Source organism: Oncorhynchus masou, chromosome 13, assembly GCF_036934945.1.
Source record: "Oncorhynchus masou masou isolate Uvic2021 chromosome 13, UVic_Omas_1.1, whole genome shotgun sequence".
Classification (NCBI taxonomy): domain Eukaryota; kingdom Metazoa; phylum Chordata; class Actinopteri; order Salmoniformes; family Salmonidae; genus Oncorhynchus; species Oncorhynchus masou.
This window is the reverse complement of record NC_088224.1, coordinates 48,923,101-48,948,307: the sequence shown is the minus strand read 5'-3', so window position 1 is coordinate 48,948,307 and position 25,207 is coordinate 48,923,101. Positions and strand designations below refer to the sequence as shown.

Here is a 25,207-nt window from a genome sequence, read left to right as displayed (position 1 = left end):
CCCTGTCCATAATAATCTGATTCATTATGATCTATAGTAGTGCAACAGATCCAATGCTTCTACCCCTCCCTCTGCAGAGGACAACTTTATAGTCCCTCCAGGATTTAGCGATTCTGCGGTTGCATTTTTTAGGCTCAAAAATCAACAATTCCCCATATGTGAAGTGAGTGCTCGCAAATTTGACCAATCACTGCACTATTATCATATGTAACAGTCCAATCACTGTAATATTACTGCATAAAACTGTTGAATTACCGCACTGCCATAAAAGGGCTCTCAATTTGAACCAATCACCACTTTTACAAATCAATCAATTTTACCACATAACATTGTTAAATCAATACACACGTCAACAAATGTTTTTCTCCATCAGTGCATTTTCATGACAAACTGGACAAAAATCATCAGAAATTGCCATGCAAAATGTCATAATTGCCACACCAAAATCAAGCATTTTTGTCCACAAATACCACAACAAAATCCTGGAGGGAGTGACTCTGTAACTTTATGATTTTTATGAATTCATAAATGTTTCTTCTCCGCTGTGTTTCTATCTCCTGTCCCAGAGGTTAGCCAGCGTTTCCCTACCACTCACCCCAACGGCCGTCAGATCATGCTGACCTATTTGCTGCCCTGGCTCTCTAACATCGAGCTGATGGACAGCTGCCTGCTGCCACTGGTCTCCAGCCCCTGCAGCCCTGAGGAGGAGACCCCGGACCAGACCGGCACCACCGCGGGACAAGTCCCCCAACACACCCTAAGGGGAATGGGCTGGGGCTCGCTGTTGGCCACCTCGCTGGTCCTTAACAACCTCATGTTCATGACCGCCAAGGTCAGGAGTGTGTGTGTGTGTGTGTGTGTGTGTGTGTGTGTGTGTGTGTGTGTGTGTGTGTGTGTGTGTGTGTGTGTGTGTGTGTGTGTGTGTGTGTGTGTGTGTGTGTATTGCTCGTTGAAAGGCAGACAACATACAGGAAACATTGGAGCAATAACACTTAGCACAATAGCACTTACAATACAAATATGAGCACATACCGTACATTTGGAAAGTATTCAGACCCCTTGACTTTTCCCTAATTTTGTTATGTTACATCCTTATTCTAAAATGGATTCATTCGATTTTCTTCCTCATCAATCCACACACAATATACCAGAATAACAATGTTTTTTGAATTTTTTGCATTATACAAAAAAAAAAACGGATATGATATTTACATAAGTATTCAGACCCTTTACTCAGCACCTTTGGCAGCGATTATGACTCTACAACTTGGCACACCTGTGTTTGTGGAGTTTCTCCCATTCTTCGCTGCAGATCCTCTCAAGCTCTGTCAGTTTAGATGAGGAGCGTCGCTGCACAGCTATTTTCAGGTCTCTCAATCGGGTTCAAGTCCGAGCTCTGGTTGGGCCACTATAGGACATTCAGAGACTTGTCCTGAAGCCACTCCTGCGTTATCTTGGTTTCCTCCAGATGTTAGGCTTGGCATTCAGGCCAAAGAGTTCAATCTTGGTTTCATCAGACCAGAGAATTTTGTTTTTCATGGTCTGAGAGTCCTTTTGCTGCCTTTTGACAAACTCCAAGCGAGCTGTCATTTGCCTGAGGCGTGGCTTCCGTCTGGCTTCTCTACCATAAAGGCCTGATTGGTGTAGTGCTGCAGAGATGGGTGTCCTTCTGGAAGGTTCTCCCATCTACAAACTCTGGAGTTCTGTCACAGTGACCATCAGGTTCTTGGGAACCTCCCAGACCAAGGCCCTTTTCACCCGATTGCTCAATTTGGCCGGGCGGCCAGCTCTAGAAAGAGTCTTGGTGGTTCCAAACTTCATCCATTTAAGAATGGAGGCCACTGTGTTCTTGGGGACCTTCAATGCTGCAGAAATGTTTTGGTACCCTTCCCCAGATCTGTGCACAATCCTGTCTTGGAGCTCAATGGACAATTCCTTCGACCTCATGGCATGGTGTTTGCTCTGACATGCACTGTCAACTGTGGGACCTTATACAGACAGGTGTGTGCCTTTCCAAATAATGTCCAACCAATTGAATTTAACACAGGTGGACTCCAATCAAGTTGTGGAAACATCTCAAGGATGATCAATGGAAACAGGATGCACCTTAGCTCAATTTCGAGTCTCATAGCAAAAGGTCTGAATGCTTATGTAAATAAGTTATTTCTGTTTAAAAAAATTAAAAAATTTGCAAAAATGTCCAAAAAATGTTTTTCACTTCGTCATTATGGGGTACTGTGTGTAGATTGATGAGGGAAACATTTTTTTAAATCAATTTTAGGATAAGGCTGTAACGTAACAGAATGTGGAAAAAGCCAAAGGGTGTGAATACTTTCCCGAATGCACTGTATATGTTTTGTTCAATGAAAGTTGTCATTCTCTTTTTAATGTTACTTATCGCTGATACTTTGCCCTGTCTTGTCAGTATGGTGATGATGTTCCAGGACCAGAGATGGAGAATGTCTGGAACGCTCTGGCCAGCAACGACAGGTGGACCAACAATCTGAGGACTACCCTGCAGTTCCTCATCAGTCTGTGTGGAGTGAGCAGCGACACTTCTCTGCTGCCTTATGTGAGTGCTGCCTTAGAACCCCTTTCATTTCATTACTGTCTGAATAAAGTGTATTTAAAACCATCCAAAAATATATGAAAAGATAATTAAACTCAACCATGCCGTTGTAGAACAATACAGAGAAAACTAACGTTGATACCTTAGGGTTCGTTTTCTGTATGGTTCTATCTCAAATCCTAACCCTTTGTTTGTCTGTGCGTGCTTGTGTGTGTTCCTGCTTCCGTGTGTGTTCCAGATCAAGAAGGTGGTGATCTACCTGTGTCGTAACAACACCACTCAGACCATGGAGGAGCTGTTGTTCGAGCTGCAGCAGACAGACCCGGTCAACCCTGTGGTACAGCACTGTGACAACCCACCTTTCTACTGCTTCGCTGCCACCAGCAAGACCTCCACCGCCACCTCAGGTATAGGTAGAGACACGCACACAGATAAACACACTAACAAACACACGCATACGCACAAACATGAACATGAACGAACCCACTAACAGTCAGTCAGACTGGACATATCGACCTCCGCTTCCGCCTCTGGTAGTAACATTATGTTACACAAAGGAAAGTTACCACATCAGATTTTTATCATACATTTTACATTTCCCAAAATGTTCACAATATGTATCGTTGAATTCATTGTGTCTATAAACCTTGTACTTTTTTTTTAGGTACAACATCCAGTAGCAACACTGTAGTTGCTGGCCAAGAGAGTTTCCCTGACGCAGATGACATTAAAGCAGCCAAAGAGAACGAAGAGAGGTATAGTAGCACAGTCCCGGGAATGGGGCCTGGTCTCAAATCTCTTTCTGCTGTTTTGCCAACTCCATTTGGTATGGCAACCACCACGGATGTTGACAAAACAGCACAAAGAGATCTGGGACCTGACTAGGTGAAATATAACTTGGTCCTAGATCTGTTTGTGCTATCATGTCAACTCCTTCATTGTCACATCTGGGACCAGGTTAGATGAAATGTGATGTAATATAAGATCAGCAGTAGCAGAGAAGAAGAGGCAAAGCGAAAGGGTTGACATGAAAATAACACCACGAGGTGAGGAATGTTTATATGGAGGTACAATGAGAGAGTGTCGAATTTGGTCAACAAAAAAGGTAATTGATCATTTGCTTCATGATGCTTATTTGATCAAATATACATTTCCTTATGGTTAGGATGGCATTTCAGCAACTTTGAAAAAAACTACTTTATATCGGCGTTCTGCCTGTTCACTTGCGTATCTGCCCTCTCATTGACTAGAATGGTCCAACCTGATCTCGTCACCCCTCCTGCCTTCCATCTTTGTGGACATGTTAGAGCTGTCACTCGACTATCTTGTCAATATAATAGATTGTCTGTTGCAGTAGCCATGGCGACGACCTCTGACCTCTGACCTTTGTGATCCAGGTTGAGTAACATCATGAGGCACCACAACTGCCTGGAATCCCGATACAGCAACAGTTCTGGAGGCTCCTACGAGGAGGAGAAGAGTGAGTAGAGATTATAGATATATTCTATGTACAGGATTACATTTTACATGCCCCCAAACTATTGTGTGTTTTTGTTTGTAACTTATTTTTTACTCATTTTGTACATAATGTTTCCACTACCGTCTCCTATGACCGAAGAGATGGGAAAGGGCAGTGGGGAGTGCAATAGAGATTGCGTCTTCTGTTGGTCTGTTGGTGCTGTATGCAAATTGGAGTGGGTCTATGAAGTTTCTGGGATAATGATGTTGATTGTGAGCATTTCATGGCTACAGACATGAGTGTTACGGGTTGGTAGTCATTTAGGCAGGTTACCTTAGTGTTCTTGGGCACAGGGACTATGGTGGTCAGCTTGAAACGTATAAGATTTCACCTTCCTTTAAAACTATAAAATACATATTTGTATGTTTATTGTGAAGAGAACATTTACATATTTTCTTAAGGTCTCTCTTGATCAAAACGCCTGCCCCCATCACGGTGAATGTCTAGCTTGGCTTCCTGAACGCGTTAGGAATTCGCTTTTCATCTCTTACTAACCTTGTATGTCCATAACAAATAGAAATGTTTTTTTGTTTAAAATCTATGCATTATTTTTGATAAATGGCTCTAACTCGATCTATGCTACAGTGATGAAACCACTCTCTCCTGCTGCGGTACGACATAAGGATTGCAGATATGTGCTTTGTCAGTAGCTGTGAAGTAGGAGGGACATCCCAGCCTAAAGTGGTTTCAGATTTCACATCCTACGTCACACAGGCTCAGAATATACTAATGTGTCCGTGGCAACCAGAGATATAGTTCAATGCAAACCATTTCGGGCCACGGTGTCCATAGAGCGATTTATAAGCACAAACATCAGTCGGAACCAGTACCAAAACCATGCAGGTACTTTACATGGCTGTCTAAGTTAATGCCATTGATAATGCATGATAGGCCAGGAGCTCCTAGGAGATCCTTTGTAAGAACTGGCAGTGAAACACACAAGCAGCTCTGTGACAGGGCCTCTCAGATAATACCAGTAAACAGCCGGTTACCACAAAACTCATTTGTGCTATTCATTGGTTCTACTCTCTGGAGCAGAGGTAGCCTGGGTCATGTTCACTAGGCACAAAACAGAAAACGACTGAGAGAAACAAGAAGGTCCAATAAGAAATGCTTGTTTTCATTTTGCAAAACATCTTGCTACGGTGTGCCCTAATGAACACGACCTAGGGACCTGACTAGGTGAAATATAACTTGGTCCTAGATCTGTTTGTGCTATCAATTCCTCGAACTGATACTAATTGCATGATGATAGTTAAAGGAGTTGGCTAAAGCACAAACAGATAAGGCCATGCTAGAGCTGAGACAGTCCTGCTCGGCTCGCCAAACTCAATGACCTTTCTAAAGAAGAACTTTAAAGAACACTGATCCTCTGCACTATAGCCCTCCTCAATGACTTAACATGCCTGCCATCAACAGACAGTTATTGCTTTGAAAGGCAGTAGAATGGTGGGTGCATGTATTCACAGGAAAGCTCATAACATTTTCTTTGGGGAGAGATGGGGTCTGAGTGCTAAATGCAAACAGGGTTGCATTCAGTAGGCAGAAAGGGGATGAAACATTTTGAAACAAAGGGAAACGGGGAGGTACCAGCTACTAGAAAGTGTCCAATAAGAAATACTGGTTTTGCCCTAGTGTGCCACACTGAACATGACCCTGGAGAGGGTGTGGCCTGGCGAGTCTTGCCCTACTTTGTCAAGAGTGTAACTTCCTATGTGATCCCTAGGTGAGCCCCTTCCGCCGTACACTGGTTGGCTGATGAGCGTTGTGGAGACCAATCAGCCACTCCCTTTGCCTATGCCTGTCAACGGAGGCTGCTGGGCTCCCCTTGTGGACTACCTCCCTGAAACCGTCACTCCTAAGGGACCTCTACACAGGTACACACACACAGGCACGCACACAAGAGTGTGCAAAGCTGTCATCAAGGCAAAGGGTGGCTACTTTGAAGAATCTCAAATATGAAATATATTTTGATTTGTTTAATAACCCTTAACCCTACATGATTTTAAAACAATTGTACCTTTATTTAACTAGGCAAGTCAGTTAAGAACAAATTCTTATTTTCAATGACAGCCTAGGAACAGTGGGTTAGCTGCCTTGTGCAGAACAACAGATTTTTACCCTGTCAGTTTACCTACTACATGATTCCATATGTGTTATTTTTTTATAGTTTAGATGTCTCCACTAATTATTCTACAATGTCGAAAACCCCTAGAATGAGTTGGTTGTGTCCGAACTTTGGACTGGTACTGTACATTGTTGATATGTGTCTGTAGGTTTAACATCGCGGTGATCTTCATGACCGAGATGGTGGTTGACCACGGTGTGAGAGAAGACTGGGCCTTGCACCTGCCACTGCTGCTCCATGCCCTCTTTCTGGGTATGACCAGAACATACTTGTCAATGAGGAATTATTGAATTAACCGATTCCGAACCTGCTCCAACTCAGACACGCTACAAAGTAGCTGGCATTTGCTGCCAAATGCTTTGCCCCGTATTACAGATGGAGACAATGGAGCAATACATATGAATCCCAACCCTGTGTCATATCACCATGTTATTCCACTGCTAAAGGCGCTGTATGGAAGGTTTTACAGTGGGGTCAGAAATATTGACACCCTTGATAAAAGATGCGCAATAATGACCGTATAAAATAAATAATTAAATACTGAGCTATATTGTATGCTCCCAAAATGTGGAAGTTATATTATTTTATATTAATACCATGGCTCAAAGAAAGAGAGGGGGGTCAAATGTATTAACACCCCGAAGGATTGTTATAAATAAAGTAGTCAAAAGTTTAGTATTTGGTCCCATATTCCTAGCACTCAATGACTACATCAAGCGTGTGATTCTACAAACTGGTAGGATGCATTTGCAGTTCATTTTGGTTGTGTTTCAGATGATTTCACGATTCATTCAGGTAGCATCCACATGAATGTAGAAGTGTTTAGAAAATGTTATTGTTGCGTATAATAAAAGGTACTCTAAAATGACACACTACATTATTTACCATTCATTTCTATTGGGGACAAAATAAAAACTAAACCTAGGGTTGCGCCCATATGACATTCTTGGCCGATACCGATAACTGATATTAAAAAATGTTGCGGCCTTTTAATCATTCTAGTATAGTTAAATAGTTGACACACACACACACACACTGACCAAAACGTAATTTTTGGGGAATTTACGTATGTCCCCATTACCAGTAAAACATCATCAAAACCTATTTCTTTCACTTACTTGCTGTGCTGTTTCGTTGGTCATTTGTTCAGCCTCAACCAGGATTTCATCATTCCAACTTGTCCAACTGTGTCTAACATTTCACGTAAACCCTGTTTCTTGTTTGCATCGAAGTAGTGGTCCTTGTACCAAGCATCAAGCATGGTGGCGACACAGTAGAAGCTCAGAGAGAATGCCACCGAGTTGCTTGATCACATCCTCTTGTAGAGTACTTTTCCAAGTTATCTTCCGACATAGGTTTTGTTGAGCAGGTGTTTCATTGCCATGACAGAGGGTATCACGTCTGCTGCAGATGCAGTTGATGAGCTTATTTCTCCAGTCAGTTGGCCGTGTTCTCAAATGCCATTGAAATGGCAGCAGCGGTATGAGAACTAGCACATTCTTGAGCATGCAATACGGCTTTCCTCAGTACGAAATCCTCGTCGACCCACTGTGCTGTCAGACTCAGCATGCTCATGGGGCTGACGTCTCTGGTCCAAATGTTAGTCGTGAAGCTAATAGCAGTGACGCCCACAGCAAGTAGCTCATGGATGTGCGTTTCAACAGTACTGTGTAACTCCAGTAGGGCAACATCTGAAAAATAGCGCCTACTTGCTAGTGTGTAACAGTGCTCGACCATTCGGCGAAAGCCAACATCATCCACGGCAGAGAACGGTTGATTGTCAAAGGCAATGATTTCCATTATCTTGGCGTTAATGGATTTCGCCTTTGCGTTGTCTTGCTGAAATGTTCGTTTCAACAATACTATGTAATTCTGGTAGGGAAACTTCTGAAAAATAGCGCTTACTTGGTAGTGTGTACCGGGGCTTGAGGTGCTCGATGTTTAGGGCACTGTTGATTGTCATGGGCAATGAATGTCATTATCTTGGTGTTAATGGATTTTGCCTTTGAGTTGACTCACTGAAATTTTCTTACTCTTTCAAATGACTGCTCGACTTGAACTTGTTTGGTTGTTGGAAGTGTGTCCTTAGTATTTCTATGCTTTTATTATGTGTAGCGCTTTATTTTTCATGGCGTCATTACATCTACCTATGTTATATAGGTATGCACATCAGCGTTGACATCGGTTTTGCACATCACTGTTTAACTAGACATCGGGCCAAAGCTAATGTTGGCATTTATAGCTAATATCGTCCGATTCCGATATGCTTACCGTTATATTGTGCATCCCTAACTTAGTCTAAAACAAACTGCAAATGCATCCAATGAGTTTGTAGAGTCACAAGCTTGATGTAGTCATTGCATGCTACTGTAGGAATATGGGACCAAGTACTCAACTTTTCACTACTATTTGTCTTCTACTATATTTCTTCTTCTTCTTTCAATAATTCTGACCCCTACCTTTTTGAGAGAAAAAAAGTATTACTTGTTTAACCAAATCCCTTTCTCTGAGCAATTGTATTAGTATAACAGAATTTCCCTATTTCTTTGAGCATACAATACAGCTCAGTATTTGAGTTATTTATTTTATACAGTAATTAATGTAGATATTTATCAAGGGTGTCAAACATTTTGGACCCCACTGTATCTGCTGTCACTCTATTATGATGTATTTTCTTCACCACCAGGCATGGATCACTACCGTCCCGAGGTGTTTGAGCACAGCAAGCGTCTCCTCCTGCACCTACTCATCACGCTGTCCTGCAACCGCAACTTCCAGAATATCGCCTCCGTCCTACTGCAGACACGAGAGGTCAATAGCAGCAAGACCTTGACCAGCAAGTCAAGCTACCAGCCTGAATACTTCACTACTACAGGTAGTACACAGTACAGAATAGATTCCTGGGCAGTGTACATTAGGGAATGCAACTGATTATTTTTATTTTTTTACGTTTTGTCTTTATCATTATCATAACATGTGTGGTCTAAATCAAAGTTGATGTTTTAAAACTATAACAATTAAAATAAGCATCTGAAATACATGTCATCTGTTCTGAGATGGTGGTTTCCAAATGGATTTTTATGCATTGATTTGAAGGGGGGGGGGTTTAAATGAAAATTGGAAATGAGCATTTCTTATTGGACAACTTCTTATAGTCCCTACCTGTTTCATCGCGTTTTGTGCTGAATGAACATGACCCAGGGCATTTGACTGTCAACAGATGCTGTTTACTTTGGAGCTGGGATACACAGTGCTTTTGAGCTCTACTGTCGTATAGACGCGTATGCTCCGTATTTTAGTTATTTGGATTGAATCAATAAGTATTCCTGTTACTCATTCCTTAGGCCATTAAGATCATTTAATACCATTTTGATTGGAGTGCATCAGAAAGGATTCTTGGTAAATGGTGCCACTGCATATCTCATTTGGGAGTTAATGGTGTCTAAAGATGGGACAAGTGTAGCTAAAAGGTGCAAATGCATTTATCTCACTTTAGTAAAAAACTCATGTCAATTCAATTCCTTGTATTATCCCCTCGGGCAATAATGAAAGGCATTGTCAAAAAATGTATTTGTTCAATGCTGTATATTCTGCCTATTTGTAAAATAATATATATTGTGGCAAAGAAGGGGGTCGAGTGGTAAATGGCAGATATGTGAGAGCAGAACTAATAAACGGGCTCTGCCCGATCACTAAAATGGCCACCCCTGTCAGAACTACAGATCACAAAATGGCCGACCACCAAAACTACAAGTCCCAGAAGCAAGGGGAACCCTCAGAAGGTGGAGCCAACCCACAGATAAAGGGTCAAGAAAAACCAGGAAGAGAAGAAGAGTGCTGGAAGGATCTATGAACAATAGAGAAAGAGACAATAGAGATTGGCTTGATTTTACCGTGTATGAGCTGGACTGTTTTGGACTTACCTGTTGGCGTTTGGACCTGGACCTACCGAGAACCCGATTCGTGTACCGAACCCTGCTATCCTTGACCTCGCCTACGGCCTGGGTGGACCAGGACGGAGAAACAAACACACAGGTACTGTCCTGTTCGAAAGAACTCTCATTTTTGGGTGATTTGGTGACAGTTTACCACTTAGTTTGTGACAAACGCTCCTAACCTTGAAGAGGTTTGCCACACGTGGTGGAGGATGCGGGCATGGACTAACCATACAACTGGTTAGGTAGAAGAAAAATAAAAATGTTCAGTTAGCACTCCAAAGGGGAGTCAGGTTTTTTTTGTGGCTTTGTTTGGTTAGGACAGTTTCTCAGGAAAATGAGTATGGAGGGAACCATACAGGCCCTGTTACAAGCGGCAGCCGCCCAACAAGAGGCAACTAGAGCTCAACAAATAGCTCATCAGGATGCAATGCGAATGTATCAGGACACGTTACAGGTCCAGCACCGCACCAACCAGCTGCTCAGAGAAGAGCAAGAGAGAAACACCCGGGAGTTAAGAGAAGGCCTAAAGGTTCTAGCGGACCAAATTGGGGCTCAATTACCAGCTGCAAACACCCAGAGAAGGGCCAATCATTTTCTTCAAAAAATGACAGCGCAGGATGATGTGGAAGCATATCTTACCACCTTCGAAAGGACGGCAGAGAGGGAGAAGTGGCCAAAAGAAGAATGGGCAGGGCTTCTGGCACCATACCTGGCAGGGGACGCTCAAAAAGCGTATTTCGACCTGGAGTTGAAAGATGCACAGGATTACGATAAACTACAGGGAGAGATCCTGACTAGACTGGGAGTGACCAATACCGTGAGGGCACACCGCTTCCACCAGTGGTCCTACCGACCGGGACAACCCCCACGAACACAGATGTTCGACTTGATTCACCTGGCACGGAAATGGTTGCGACCAGAGACCCGGTCATCCGCCGAGATCGTCGAGACCATCGTACTCAACCAGTTTCAGCGAGGTCTACCCCAAGAAGTGAGACGATGGGTTGGCCAGAACGAGGTACTTTCCACCGACCATCTCGTGGGCCTGGTTGAACGGTATTGTATGGCAGGAACAGCTGAGCAGGCACAGGAGGAAAGATTCCCGTTCCCCAGGCATGGGCAAACCAGCGGACAGGGTAAGGCTGTCCCAGCATATAGAGGGGGAAGAGAGCAGCGTGGGGCCATGAGGAAAGAATCAGAATCAGGCCGAGACACTAAGGGAAAATACGGAAACCGGGACTGGGTGTCGAGGGGGTCTCCCCCCGAACCCCTATTATCTGTTACAATTGTAATCAACCAGGACATATTGCAGCCTACTGCCCTATTAAAGAAGAGCCAATGCAATGTAACCTCGGTGAAAATGAAAATGATATACGGTATGCATGTCCTGTTGTAACCACTGTACTTGAAAGATCAAGAAACAAACATATGTGCAGGGTGAAGGTTGAAGGGAAAGAGGTTGAAGCACTGCTGGATTCCGGCAGTATGCTAACCCTGGTTGTTGCAAGCCTAGTGCCGAATCATAAACTGGATACAAGACAGGATATCAGTGTTACATGCATTCATGGGGATACCCGTCTGTACCCCACGGCCTTAGTGAGCATACAAACAGAGGACGGTCTGCTGGATTATGAGGTTGGTGTGGTCCCAAAGATGCCATATGATGTAATATTGGGTAGAGACTTTCCTAACTTTGCGAAGTTAGGCCACAAGAATGGCATGTTTGAGAAGCCAACAACCCTGACCAAGCAGGAAGAAGCATGGGGCCTTCAACCAAAGCCAGGAAAAGAGGTCTCCCAGGGGACAACATCACAAGTGCTAGTAGGGGAGGAGGAGGATGAAGTGGCAAACCTCGCTGATAACAAACAGCCCGGTACTAGTGGGGCTGGGGTCGGTCTGAATTCAGAGGACGACGATCTAGAACCCGCAGACCTGGCAGGTTCCTTGACTAATTTTGGGACGGCCCAAAACCAGGATCCAACCCTGCAGCAAGCCAGAGCAGATGTGCAGGTCGTAGATGGTACTCCCATAAATGTTGGTATGATGCCTAATAGTTTTCCCCACTTCATCATGAAAAAGGGTTTGGTGTACAGAGTCTCGAAAATAGGGGTTGATGTGGTGGAACAGTTGTTGGTTCCCACTCGGTACCGGAGGACAGTACTGGATCTAGCTCATGGGCACATTCTGGGTGGACACCTTGGTATCGATAAAACCCGAGACCGGATTGTAAGGAGGTTTTACTGGCCAGGAATTCAAGCTGAAGTGGCTCGGCATTGTGGAGAGTGCCCGGAGTGCCAGTTAACAGCTCCCCGACCAGCTGTTAGAAGCCCGTTAGTGCCACTCCCCATAATCGAAACACCATTTGAGAGGATAGCGATGGATTTAGTGGGCCCACTACCCAAATCCGCCAGAGGGCACCAATACATTCTGGTCATTCTAGATTATGCCACTCGCTACCCAGAAGCCATTCCCCTTCGGACGATGGCTTCCAAGAATATTGCAAAGGAATTAGTGCTCTTGTTCACCAGGGTAGGGGTTCCAAAGGAGATCCTTACCGACCAGGGGACCCCCTTTATGTCCCGAATTATGGCGGACCTTTGTAAACTGTGGCAGGTGAAACAGTTGAGGACATTGGTTTACCATCCTCAGACGGACGGGCTGGTCGAGAGATTCAACCGGACCCTGAAGTCAATGCTCAGGAAGGTAATCAATAAGGATGGGAAGAACTGGGATTGCATGTTGCCGTATCTGATGTTTGCCATTAGAGAGGTTCCTCAAGCCTCGCTGGGGTTTTCTCCCTTTGAGCTGGTATATGGGAGGCATCCCCGGGGAATCTTAGACATCGCCCGGGAAACCTGGGAGCACCAATCCACCCCGTATATTAGTGTCATAGAGCACGTCACGGCAATGCAAGACAGGATAGCCAGAGTCATGCCCATCGTCAGAGAGCACATGAGACAAGCACAGGAGCACCAGCGGCACACTTATAACCGGCAGGCTACCCTGAGGGAATTTCAACCGGGAGATAAGGTGTTAGTGCTGATCCCCACGGTAGAGTGTAAACTACTGGCCACATGGAAAGGACCATATGAAGTACTGGAGATAGTCAATTATTGGATCCGGCAGCCAGGTCGACGGCCCCAGGAACAGATTTATCACATAAATCTGTTAAAATCATGAAGAGAGAGAGAAACACTAATGGTCACATACCCCACACACACTCAGGAGACAGCCGAAGTAAATATCCCACCCACTCTGTCCCCAGCACAAGTACAGGAAGTAAAGACCCTGATCCAGAAGAACAGAGATGTGTTTTCAGAGGTACCTGGCCGAACTGAGGCTCATGATATCGTTTCCCTACCAGGGAGAAAAGTGAGTATGAGGCCATATCGGGTACCCGAGGCTCGACGGGCCGCGATTAGAGCAGAGGCGGAGAAAATGTTGACAGCTGGAGTGAGCGAAGAGTCACATAGTGAGTGGTGTAGCCCAATTGTGATGGTCTCCAAGCCCGATGGGTCTTTGCGGTTCTGTAACGACTTTCGGAAGGTAAATGAAATCTCCAAGTTTGATGCCTACCCCATGCCCCGAGTAGATGAACTACTGGAGAAAATTGGTAATGCTCGGTACATTACGACTCTTGATCTGACAAAAGGGTACTGGCAAATTCCTCTGACCCCCAGGGCCAAAGAAAAGACAGCCTTTGCAACACCTGACGGTTTGTTTCAATACACTGTCATGCCATTCGGCTTACACGGGGCCCCAGCCACCTTTCAACGGCTCATGGACAAAGTCCTAAAACCGCACAAAGCATATGCCGCAGCTTATTTAGATGACGTGGGGATCTACAGCCCAGATTGGGAATCCCACATACCCCGGGTACAGGCAGTGTTAGACGCCCTTAGAAAGGCAGGGCTCACTGCAAACCCTGCCAAGTGTTATGTGGGGTTAGAGGAAACAGAGTATCTGGGATACACTGTGGGAAGAGGGTTAATCAAACCCCAACATAAGAAGGTGAAGGGAATTAAAGAATGGCCGAAACCAGTAAATAAGAAGCAGGTTCGAGCCTTCCTAGGGCTGACGGGTTACTACCGGAAGTTCAGCCCAAGTTATGCCACAGTGGCCGCCCCACTTACCGACATGACTAGAGCCAGAGGGCCAAACATGGTCAAATGGGATGAAAGGGCCACCAAAGCATTTAGGACATTACAGGAGGCTCTCTGCTGTAATCCAGTGCTGGTGGTACCAGACTTTGAGAGGGAGTTTATGGTTCAGACGGATGCCTCAGAGGTCGGCTTGGGAGCAGTGCTATCCCAAGAGGTAGAAGGGGTGGAACACCCCATCCTGTTTTTAAGCAGGAAGCTGGAACCACGGGAAACCAACTACTCAGTCGTTGAGAAAGAAGCACTGGCAGTAAAGTGGGCTCTAGAAAGCCTGAAATACTACCTGCTGGGGCGCCACTTCACCCTCATCAGTGACCATGCCCCACTCACCTGGATGCATAGGGCTAAAGAGAAGAACGCTCGGGTGATGCGGTGGTTTTTGAGTCTCCAACCATTTCATTTTGACTTGAAACACAGAGCAGGGAAGGAAATGGGAAACGTGGATGGGTTATCCCGCATGCACGCATATTTTGCTGCAGTAGCCCGACCTAGGGGTCGGATCTAGGGGAGAGATGTGTGGCAAAGAAGGGGGTCGAGTGGTAAATGGCAGATATGTGAGAGCAGAACTAATAAATGGGCTCTGCCCGATCACTAAAATGGCCACCCCTGTCAGAACTACAGATCACAAAATGGCCGACCACCAAAACTACAAGTCCCAGAAGCAAGGGGAACCCTCAGAAGGTGGAGCCAACCCACAGATAAAGGGTCAAGAAAAACCAGGAAGAGAAGAAGAGAGTGCTGGAAGGATCTATGAACAATAGAGAAAGAGACAATAGAGATTGGCTGGATTTTACCGTGTATGAGCTGGACTGTTTTGGACTTACCTGATGGCGTTTGGACCTGGACCTCCCGAGAACCCGATTCGTGTACCGAACCCTGCTATCCTTGACCTCGCCTACGGCCTGGGTGGACCAGGACGGAGAAACAAACACACAAGTACTGTCCTGTTCGAAAGAACTCTCATTCTTGGGTGATTTGGTGACAGTTTACCACTTAGTTTGTGACAAACGCTCCTAACCTTGAAGAGGTTTGCCACAATACATACACTGAACAAAAATATAAATGCAACATGTAAAGTGTTGGTTCCATGTTTCATGAGCTAAAATAAAAGATTCCAGAAAGATTTCCACACCCACAAACAGCATGATCATTACACAGGTAAAATGTGCAGTTTTGTCACACAACACAATGCCACAGATGTCTCAAGTTGAGGGAGCAAGCAACTGGCATGCTGACTGCAGGAATGTCTACCAGAGCTGTTGCCAGAGAATTTAATGTTAATTTCTCTACCATAAGCCACCTCCAATGTCGTTTTTGAGAATTTGGCAGTATGTCCAACCGATCTCACAACCACAGACCATGTGTAACCACGCCATCCCAGGACCTTCTTCCCCTGTGGGATCGTCAGACCAGCCACCTGGACAGCTGATGAAACTGTGGGTTTGCACAACCAAAGACTTTCTGCACAAACTGTCAGAAACCATCTCAGGGAAGCTCATCTGCGTGCTCATCATCCTCACCAGGGTCTTGACCTGACTGCAGAAGGGCAAATTCCCATCTTCGAAGGTCGCTGGCACACTTGAGAAATGTGCTCTTCTCGTGGGAATCCTGGTTTCAACTATACCGGGTAGATTGCAGACAGCTTGTATGGCATCGTGTGGGTGAGTGGTTTGCTGATGTCAACGTTGTGAACAGAGTGCCCCATGGTGGCAGTGGGGTTATGATGAGGGTAGGCATAAGCTACGGACAGCGAACGCAATAGCATTTTATCGATGGCAATTTGAATGCACAGAGATAACGTCACACCGATCCTGAAGCCCATTGTCATGCCATTCATCGGCCGCAAGGATCTATACACAATTCCTGGAAGTATAAAATGTCCCAGTTCTTCCATGGCCTGCATACTCACCAGTTATGTCACTCTTTGAGCATGTTTGGGATGCTCTGGATTGACGTGTATGACAGCGTGTCCCACTTCCCACCAATATAGATCAACTGAATGTGAAGGAGATATATGAGGCAAATGGTCACAACAGGTACTGGCTGGTTTTCTGATCTACCACTTTACATTTTTGGGGGGGTATCTGTCCCCAACAGATATCTGTATATGCAGTCATGTGAAATCCATAGATTAGAGCCTAATTCATTTATTTTAATTTCATGATTTCCTTATATGAACCGTAACTCTGTAAAATGTTGCATTTTATATTTTATTACTATGGGGTCTATGGGAGGGAGCGTAGCACTGGACACATTGCTCTTATCCATGGTTAATCTAGGTACAGGCATCAGCAGGGAATGGCGTACATTCCTTTCAAGGGAGAGCGCAGTTTCTTATCAAATCAAATGTTATTTGTCATATGCGCCCCCAAAACAACAGGTGTAGACTTTACCATGAAATGCTTATTTACAAGCCATTAAAACCTCTTGATACTCCCCATCCCGTATCCGGGATTGTGAATAAAGCCTCAGGCTCATTAGCATAATGCAACGTTAACGATTTCTGAAAATCGCAAATGAAATGAAAATAATATGCCTGCTCTCAAGCTTAGCCTTTTCTTAACAACACTGTCATCTCAGATTTTCAAAATATGCTTTTGAACCATAGCAAATCAATCATTTGTGTAAGAGTATTGCAAGCTAGCTTAGCATTTTGCGTAGCATTTAGCACGCAACATTTTCACAAAAACCAGATAACCAAATAAATAAAATCATTTACCTTTGAAGAGCTTCGGATGTTTTCAATGAGGAGACTCTCAGTTACATAGCAAATGTTCAGTTTTTCCTGAAAGAATCTTTGTGTAGGAGAAATCGCTCCGTTTTGTACATCACATTTGGCTACCGAAACGAACTCAGAGTGTTTCAGAGTGTTTTCTTTCCAAAGCTATCAATTATATGCATAGTCGAGCATCTTTTTGTGACAAAATATCTTGTTTAAAACGGGAACGTTTTTCATCCAAAAATGAAATTGCGCCCCCAGAGTTTCAAGAGGTTAATTAACCAACAATGCAGTTCAAGAAATAGAGATAATCAAATATTTACTAAATAAGTTTAAAAATAAATAATAATAATAACAATAATGAGGCTATATACTGGGGGTACCGGTACCGAGAGTCGATGTGCGGGGTACTGGTTAGTCAAGGTAATGTGTTCATGTAGGTAAGGGTAAAATGACTATGCATAGATAATAGCAGCGAGTTGCAGCAGTGTAAAAACAAGGGGGGGGGGGTCAATGCAAATAGTCCGGGTGGCCATTTGATTAATTGTTCAGCAGTCTTATGGCTTGGGGGTAGAAGCTGTTAAGGAGCCTTTTGGTCCTAGACCTGGCGCTCCGTAACCGCTTGCCGTGCGGTAGCAGAGAGAACAGTCTATGACTTGGGTGACTGGAGTCTTTGACATTTTTCAGGCCTTCCTCTAGGTCCTGGATGGCAGGAAGCTTGGCCCCAGTGATGTACTGGGCCTTAGACACTACCCTCTGTAGCGCCTTATGGTCAGATGCTGAGTAGTTGCCATACCAGGCAATGATGCAACTGGTCAGGATGCTCTCGATGGTGCAGCTGTAAAACTTTTTGAGGATCTGGGGACCCATGCCTTTTCCTGAGGGGAAAAGGTGTTGTCTTGCCATCTTCATGACTGTCTTGATGTGTTTGGACCATGATAGTTCATTGGACACCAAGGAACTTGAAACTCAACCCTCTCCTCTACAGCCCCGTCGATGTTAATGTGGGCCTGCTCAGCCCGCCTTTTCCTGTAGTCCACAATCAGCTCATTTGTCTTGCTCACATTGAATTAGAGGTTGTTGTCCTGGCACCACACTGCCAGGCCTCTGACCTCCTCCCTATAGGCTGTCTCATCATTGTCTGTGATCAGGCCTATCACTGTTGTGTCGTCAGCAGACTTAATGGTGTTGGAGTCTTGTTTGGTCACACAGTTGTGGGTTCACAGGGTGTACATGAGGGGACTAAGCACGCTTGAGGATCAGCGTGGCAGATGTGTTGTTGCCCACCCGCACCACCTGGGGTCGGACCATCAGGAAGTCCAAGATCCAGTTGCAGAGGGGGAGGTGTTTAGTCCCAGGGTCCTTAGCTTAGTGATGTTTTTTGTGTGCACTATGGTGTTAAATACTGAGATGTAGCAAATTAACAGCATTCTCACATAGGTGTTGCTTTTGTCCAGGTGGGAAAGGGCAGTGTGGAGTGCGATTGCGTCATCTGTGGATCTGTTGGGGCAGTATGTGAATTGCCATTTAAGTGCCGTTTAAGATGATGGAGGATGATATTATTTCTTATTTCTATTACAGCATATTGGATGACAGTCATTCATATTCCATTCACCCAGCTCAATGTAACATCGATAGGTTTAAGCTACTACATGATACTTCAATTTTCCCTGTACGCATCATGAGTTTGCTACATCCTAGCCTATGAATGAAAGTTTACAACGTAGGTGCACACAGAAAGAATTTTGACTAATCAAGGTGACAGACAGCCACACATTCAATACCGCCTTGCACTCGCTTGCCTGCATCTAGCTGATCTCGGGTGTAATCATTAGTCCAACAGTTGCAAATCAGAGTTTCTATTTGACAAAGTCAGGTATGTTTATCCCCGTTTTGTTCCGTTTGCTTCCATTTAAGAAAATGTTTTCAACAGTGTCGGTGGAATGAATACACCCCTGGTCACACACAAACAGTTCACTTTCATAGCAGCCAAATAAAAACAACATGATCACTTTGCTCGTTTTATATATAATTCCTTCTCGCAATTATCTATGCGCTCTCCTCCTCTCACCTTTTTCCCTTCGCTTGTGGACTTCATTGCATAACACATCAGCTGTCTGTGACCAGGCGAAAAAACATTTCCAAGCAAACCTTCACATCATGACCGTTAACCGCAACACACAGCGTACATTGTTGTCACGTCATAGGCAACTAGAATTACTAGAATAAACGCTTTAGTAAACCCACTACAATCATGCAGTACAGTTAGAAAGCAGTTCCACTGGCGGGCCAAGGTGGCAATACATTAATAAAACCAAAGCTTACCTTGACTTGAACGAGTTCCAGTGTTGGATAGCAATAGCCAGCTAGCTAATATAGCATCCCTCTATGTTTGAGCAAACGAATCTAGCGAGCTGCATAAGAAGATTAATAGCTACACCGGCGGGCCCCGATGGTAATACATTCATAAAACCAAAAGCTTACCTTGACTTGGAAGAGTTCCAGTACTGGATAGCCAGCTAGCTAATATAGGATCCCTCTGTTTGAGCTGGGTGTTTGAGTAAGTTAAACTAGCTAGCTGCAGGTGCTAGCTAAGTGAAAGTGAAAGTAAAAAAATATACAAATATAGCTCTTTTGCTCTCTCTCTTCCTTAATTGTGTTAACTGTTCAACTATTGTCTTTCTCTCTCTGAGTCAACTACTCACCACTTTTTATGCAGTGCTTGCTAGCTGTAGCTTATGCTTTCAGTACTAGATTAATTCTCTGATCCTTTGATTGGGTGCACAACATCCCAGTTCATGCTGCAAGAGCTCTGATAGGTTGGAGGACGTCCTCCGGAAGTTGTCATAATTACTGTTTAAGTCTATGGAAGAGGATGAAAGACACGAGCCTCCTAGGTTTTGTATTGAAGTCAATGTACCCAGAGGACAGAAGCTAGCTGTCCTCCGGCTATACCGGCTACAACAGAGTGCTGCTGAGGCTACTGTAGTACTTCATTGCAGTGTGTTAAATCCATTATTTGGTGACGGGAATATATTTAGTATAGTTTATCAAAAAAGGATAGCTTTGATTCATTATTTGTATTTTTATGAAATTCACTGAGGATGGCCCTCCCCTTCCTCCTCTGAGGAGCCTCCACTGTATTCAACATAGGACTACTTATTCTCTTGTTAAAAAAGATATATGGTGATAGCATTATTATTATTATGACATACTTGACTCGATAAAGAAAACTTAACTTGACCTGACTAGGGACAAGCTGGTTTCTTGGATTCACTAGTTATATAATATAGAAAAACAGAGCATAGAGTTCACCTCACACCTTGCTGCATTGGATTCACAACAGGAGCAGTCAGGAAGTAATGTGAAACCACAAAACGTACCCCCGTTAACTGGGTGCTGTTCATTAAACACGGTTTTGAAGTTCACGTTGCACCTCTGTTTCAAAGCGTTTCCTCCTGTCTTGTGCCTTCTGAACAGTCCCTATTGTGACTCCTCTCCTTCTCTCTTTCCCTGTGCCCTCTCCCTCCTCTCATCCCTCTCCCTTCCCTCCCCCTCTCATCCCTCTCCCCTCCCTCCCCCTCTCATCCATCTCTCCTCTCATCCCTCTCCCCTCCCTCCCCCTCTCATTCCTCTCATCCCTCTCCCATCCATCTACCTCCATCCCCCTTCCATCCCTTTCTCCTTCTCTCTCCTGCTCCCTTCCTCATCTTCTTCCTCTCCTTCTCTCTCCTGCTCCCTTCCTCATCTTCTTCCTCTCCTTCCCTCTCCCCTCCCTCTCATCCTTCTCCCCTCTCTCTCATCCCTCTCCCCTCCCTCATCCCTCTCCATCTCCCTCCATCCCCCTTTCATCCCTTTCTCCTTCTCTCTCCCGCTCCCTTCCTCATCTTCTTCCTCTCCTTCCCTCCCCCCTCCCTCTCATCCCTCTCCCCTCCATCCCCCTTTCATCCCTCTCCCCTCCCTCTCATCCCTCCCCCCCTCATCCCTCTCCCCTCCCTCTTATCCCTCTCATCCCTCTCCCCTCCCTCTTATCCCTCTCCCCTCCCTCTTATCCCTCTCCCCTCCCTCCCTCTCTCATCCCTCTCCCCTCTCTCATCCCTCTCCCCTCCCTCTCATCCATCTCCATCTCCCTCCATCCCCCTTTCATCCCTTTCTCCTTCTCTCTCCCGCTCCCTTCCTCATCCTCTTCCTCTCATTCCCTCTCCCCTCCATCCCCCTTTCATCCCTCTCCCCTCCCTCTCACCCCTCTCCCCTCCATCCCCCTTTCATCCCTCTCCCCTCCCTCTCATCCCTCTCCCCTCAATCCCCCTTTCATCCCTCTCCCCTCCCTCTTATCCCTTTCATCCCTCTCCCCTCCCTCTTATCCCTCTCATCCCTCTCCCCTCCCTCTCATCCCTCTCCCCTCCATCCCCCTTTCTTCCCTTTCTCCTTCTCTCTCCCGCTCCCTTCCTCTCCTTCCATCTCCCCTCCATCCCCCTTTCTTCCCTTTCTCCTTCTCTCTCCCGCTCCCTTCCTCTCCTTCCATCTCCCTCCATCCCCCTTTCATCCCTCTCCCCCTCATCCCTCTCCCCTCCCTCTTATCCCTCTCCCCTCCCTCTCATCCCTTTCCCCTACATCTCCCTCCATCCCCCTTTCATCCCTCTCCCCTCCATCCCCCTTTCATCCTCATCTTCTTCCTCTCCTTCCCTCTCCCACGCCCTCTCCCTCCCAGGTGGCATGGACTTCCTGCAAGAGGACCAGGCATCCCCAGTACCAGACTCTGGCCTCAGCTCCTCGTCCACCTCTTCCAGCCTCAGCCTGGGAGGCAGCACCTCCAACCTGCCCCATATCTCCTCCCAGGAGACGGAGGAGCTGAAAAGCCCCTCAGAGACAGACGAGAAGACCAACAAGCTGATTGAGTTCCTCACCACCAGGTAGGTGGACCACGGACCGAAGGATGAACAATCCGAAGGACAGGCAAAGAGTCAGTCAGACAGACAAACAGGCAGTCGGCCAACCAGTCAGTCACATAGTATGTACCACTACCAACAGACAGACACTCGCACACGCATGCACAAACACACCGATTTGAGTGGAACGCTAGAACTTCATTAGCTATTTATCCTGGCAAAGGCAAACGGAAATATTATTTGCAGGCCTTCATCTTGAAGATTTTTTGTTATCGATATATGGCCATGCAATTTCATGTCAGTTTAATCAACTTGATGTCAGTGTGAGAGAACAAGGAGCCAACTCCTCACATCATACGCCACCTAGTGGTCTAGTGTGGCTAACACAACAACAAACTTGTCATTGTTGAAGTAGCAACACCACTGAAGCTCCACTTTGCTTTCCCCTAAGTACAGTACTAGGATCAGTTCCTCTCCCATCCTAACCTTAACCATTAGTAAGGAAAATTCTAAACTGACCCAAGATCAGCGTCTAGGGGCAATTTCACCCTACTGGTATACTTCTGTTTGAATTATACATTTGTTATCCTCTCTATGATATCATAATCGTTTATAAAACAATTGTGTTATTGTTTTCCAGGGCCTGTGGCCCCATGTGGTGTCACGAAGCTATCTCACCCAAGAACCAGACCTCAAAAAGCACTGAGCAGCTTGTCAACTTTCTGCGTTATGTGGTGTCTGTGTTCAAAGAGTCCAAATCAGGTAATCCTCCCCAAGAGTCTAGCGCTATTCTACACCTTACCACACTATATGATCATGCCGGAACCACTGCACTTCCTTTCACCTATTGCCTTGTAAAAGCGTAGTCTGACTCCTAGACATCAGACGGTAGACATCAGTGTGCGCGTGTGTGTCTGTGCGCGCATGTATGTGTATCAGCGAACATGCATGTGTGTGTGCGTGCCTGCGTGCCCATGCTTTGTGCGTGTGTGTCTCATATCTCTTGTGTGTGGGCCAGACTTCCACCTGGAGCAGCAGTTGAGTGACATAGCTCTGCAGATGGGTCTGTGTAGCTTGTCACGCCACTACGCCGGGAGGTCCTTCCAGGTGGTTCGGGGACTGCGGCAGCCGCTCTCGGCCCACGCCGTGTTCGACCTGCTCTCGCGACTGGTGGAGGTGGTGGGGGAGCACGGGGAGGAAGTACAGGTGTGTGTGGGCGGAGGGAACGGGGAGTGTGTGTCCAGGGGAGTGTGTGTGCGTGTGTGCGCGTGTGTGTGTGCGCGTGTGTGTGTGCGCGTGTGTGTGTGCGCGTGTGTGTGTGCGTGTGTGTGTGTGTGCGTGTGTGTGTGTGTGCGATGTGGGCTTGGATGATTGTGCAGATACCCAGTTTTAATGTCCTCCTGCTCTTCTAGGGTTATGTTATGGAAGTGTTGCTCACCTTAGAGTCTGTGGTGGACAACCTGGCTGAATGTCTCAAGAACAATGACCTAATGGCTATCCTGAACAGGTTGGTTTGCAGAATTTAAAACAAATGTATTAACATGTAGCTAGATTGGGATACAGTACATAAATTGCGTTGCGAACGAACTGCTGCCTCCAGGGGCATGTGGTCTGGGGGCGGAAGCACTACCACTAGATCAGGTAATGGACCTTTATATTCGCCTGGAACCCACACTGTTCTGGCTGTAAGAATGGCTGTAATTACTGGCGTTATAAAACAAGACAAAGTCAGCAAATGGATCAACTTCAACCAATCAGAAGTCCAAATCTTTTGATGTTCTCCAAATGCAACATAAACTAAACCCGCCCACAGTTGCTTAGAGGACACTGATTGGACTAGCTACTTTCAAGCCTGTCCAAGTGCCCCTTTATTGGAGAAGGTTCAGACTGAATCAGTAAAGTGAACCAATAGTGAAACAGAAAGATGTAGCTGCAGCAACAAATCACAATTTATTGGTCACATACACATGGTTAGCAAATGTTATTGAAAGTGTAGCGAAATGCTTGTGCTTCAAGTTCCGACAGTGTAGCAATATCTAACAATTCCACAACAAACACCTAATGGAATAAGGAATGGAGAGGAATAAGAATATACAAAATGTAGTAGCTGCATCAACAGATTTCACACATCTATTATCACTTACGACCTTACAACCCAGCACCCAAAGCTGTTTGTTCAAACAATTTAGAGTTGAGTACACCAATCCTTTATTAGTTATTTGTATGTCAGGTTGTTAATGGTTTCAACTCATCGCTAGTCTCTTATTGGCTCTCCAGGGCATCCTCCCCAGACTTCCTTACCAGCGGGAAGTTGGTGTCCAACAGGAAGAGCACGGGGCAGCTGAACCTGTTCCAGCAGGGTCTGGGGACAGCCGAGCGCAGCCGTCACCAGAGGAGCTACTCCGTCCCCAAGAGGTTTGGTGAGGCTGACCGCTCATCCGACCCTCCTCGCAGCGCTACACTGGACCGCGTCCAGGCCTGCACCCAGCAGGGAGGGCTGACCAAGACCCGCAGGTAGGGGACAGCAAGTAGCCAAGTAGACTACAGCACTTTTTATGAATCCTTTCACTTGGCATCTCCCAGTTGTTTTGAGGTCATGTTCATAAGGACACACCTTGGAAAACGTTTGAAAATTTGGCAAAGGCTTGGGGGTGCCACAAGGGGCATCTATTGGGATAGAAAGCCTAAAATAAATAAACGCATTGCTCTCCTCCGCAGTCCGTCCTCTTCCAAAGAACCCCCGAGTGACCTAGCCAACGTCAACCACCCGTCCAACCTGCTGGCCACCATCTTCTGGGTTGCTGTGTCCCTGATGGAGTCAGACTTTGAGTTTGAGTACCAGATGTCCCTGCGGCTGCTCCTCAAGCTGTTGGCCCACGTGGCCCTGGACAAGCAGGAGAACAGGGAGCGGCTGGAGAAGCTGCAGGGCCAGCTGAGGTGGAGTGGCTTCGCCGGACTCCAGCAGCTGCTCCTCAAGGGCTTCACGTCCACTTCCACCACCGACCTCACCCTGCACATCTTCTGCCAGCTCACGCCTGTCTCGCGGGTGCCCGTGGTGGACACCTCACAAGCCATAGGTATGTTATCTGTAGTCCTGTGTGACTCAATTGGTAAAGCATGGCACTTGCAACGATATGGTAAAGGCTTAAATTCCAGCTTGCGGAACCCATATTATAAATGCATGCGCACATGACTGGAAGTCACTTTGGATAACAGTGTCTGCTAATTGGTATATACAGTATGTACAGTGGAGTCTGAAATAATCGACGCCCTTGATAAAGATAA

The 25,207-nt window shown here is 45.8% G+C and overlaps 1 protein-coding gene across 4 annotated transcripts in view; it reads left to right on the top strand.

Annotated features, from left to right (window-relative positions):
• Positions 1 to 25,207, top strand: part of LOC135552472 (protein furry homolog) — a 250,025-nt gene that overhangs the window by 129,871 nt on the left and 94,947 nt on the right. For all 4 annotated transcript variants that reach the window (XM_064984132.1, XM_064984129.1, XM_064984130.1 and 1 more), the window contains exons 33-46: positions 567 to 832; positions 2,426 to 2,572; positions 2,808 to 2,976; positions 3,234 to 3,324; positions 3,967 to 4,049; positions 5,815 to 5,965; positions 6,365 to 6,468; positions 8,903 to 9,091; positions 21,745 to 21,946; positions 22,563 to 22,684; positions 22,941 to 23,128; positions 23,335 to 23,429; positions 24,200 to 24,436; positions 24,641 to 24,999. In XM_064984132.1, coding sequence (XP_064840204.1) covers positions 567 to 832; positions 2,426 to 2,572; positions 2,808 to 2,976; positions 3,234 to 3,324; positions 3,967 to 4,049; positions 5,815 to 5,965; positions 6,365 to 6,468; positions 8,903 to 9,091; positions 21,745 to 21,946; positions 22,563 to 22,684; positions 22,941 to 23,128; positions 23,335 to 23,429; positions 24,200 to 24,436; positions 24,641 to 24,999 — 2,403 coding nt within the window. The remainder of the gene's footprint in view (positions 1 to 566; positions 833 to 2,425; positions 2,573 to 2,807; positions 2,977 to 3,233; positions 3,325 to 3,966; positions 4,050 to 5,814; positions 5,966 to 6,364; positions 6,469 to 8,902; positions 9,092 to 21,744; positions 21,947 to 22,562; positions 22,685 to 22,940; positions 23,129 to 23,334; positions 23,430 to 24,199; positions 24,437 to 24,640; positions 25,000 to 25,207) is intronic.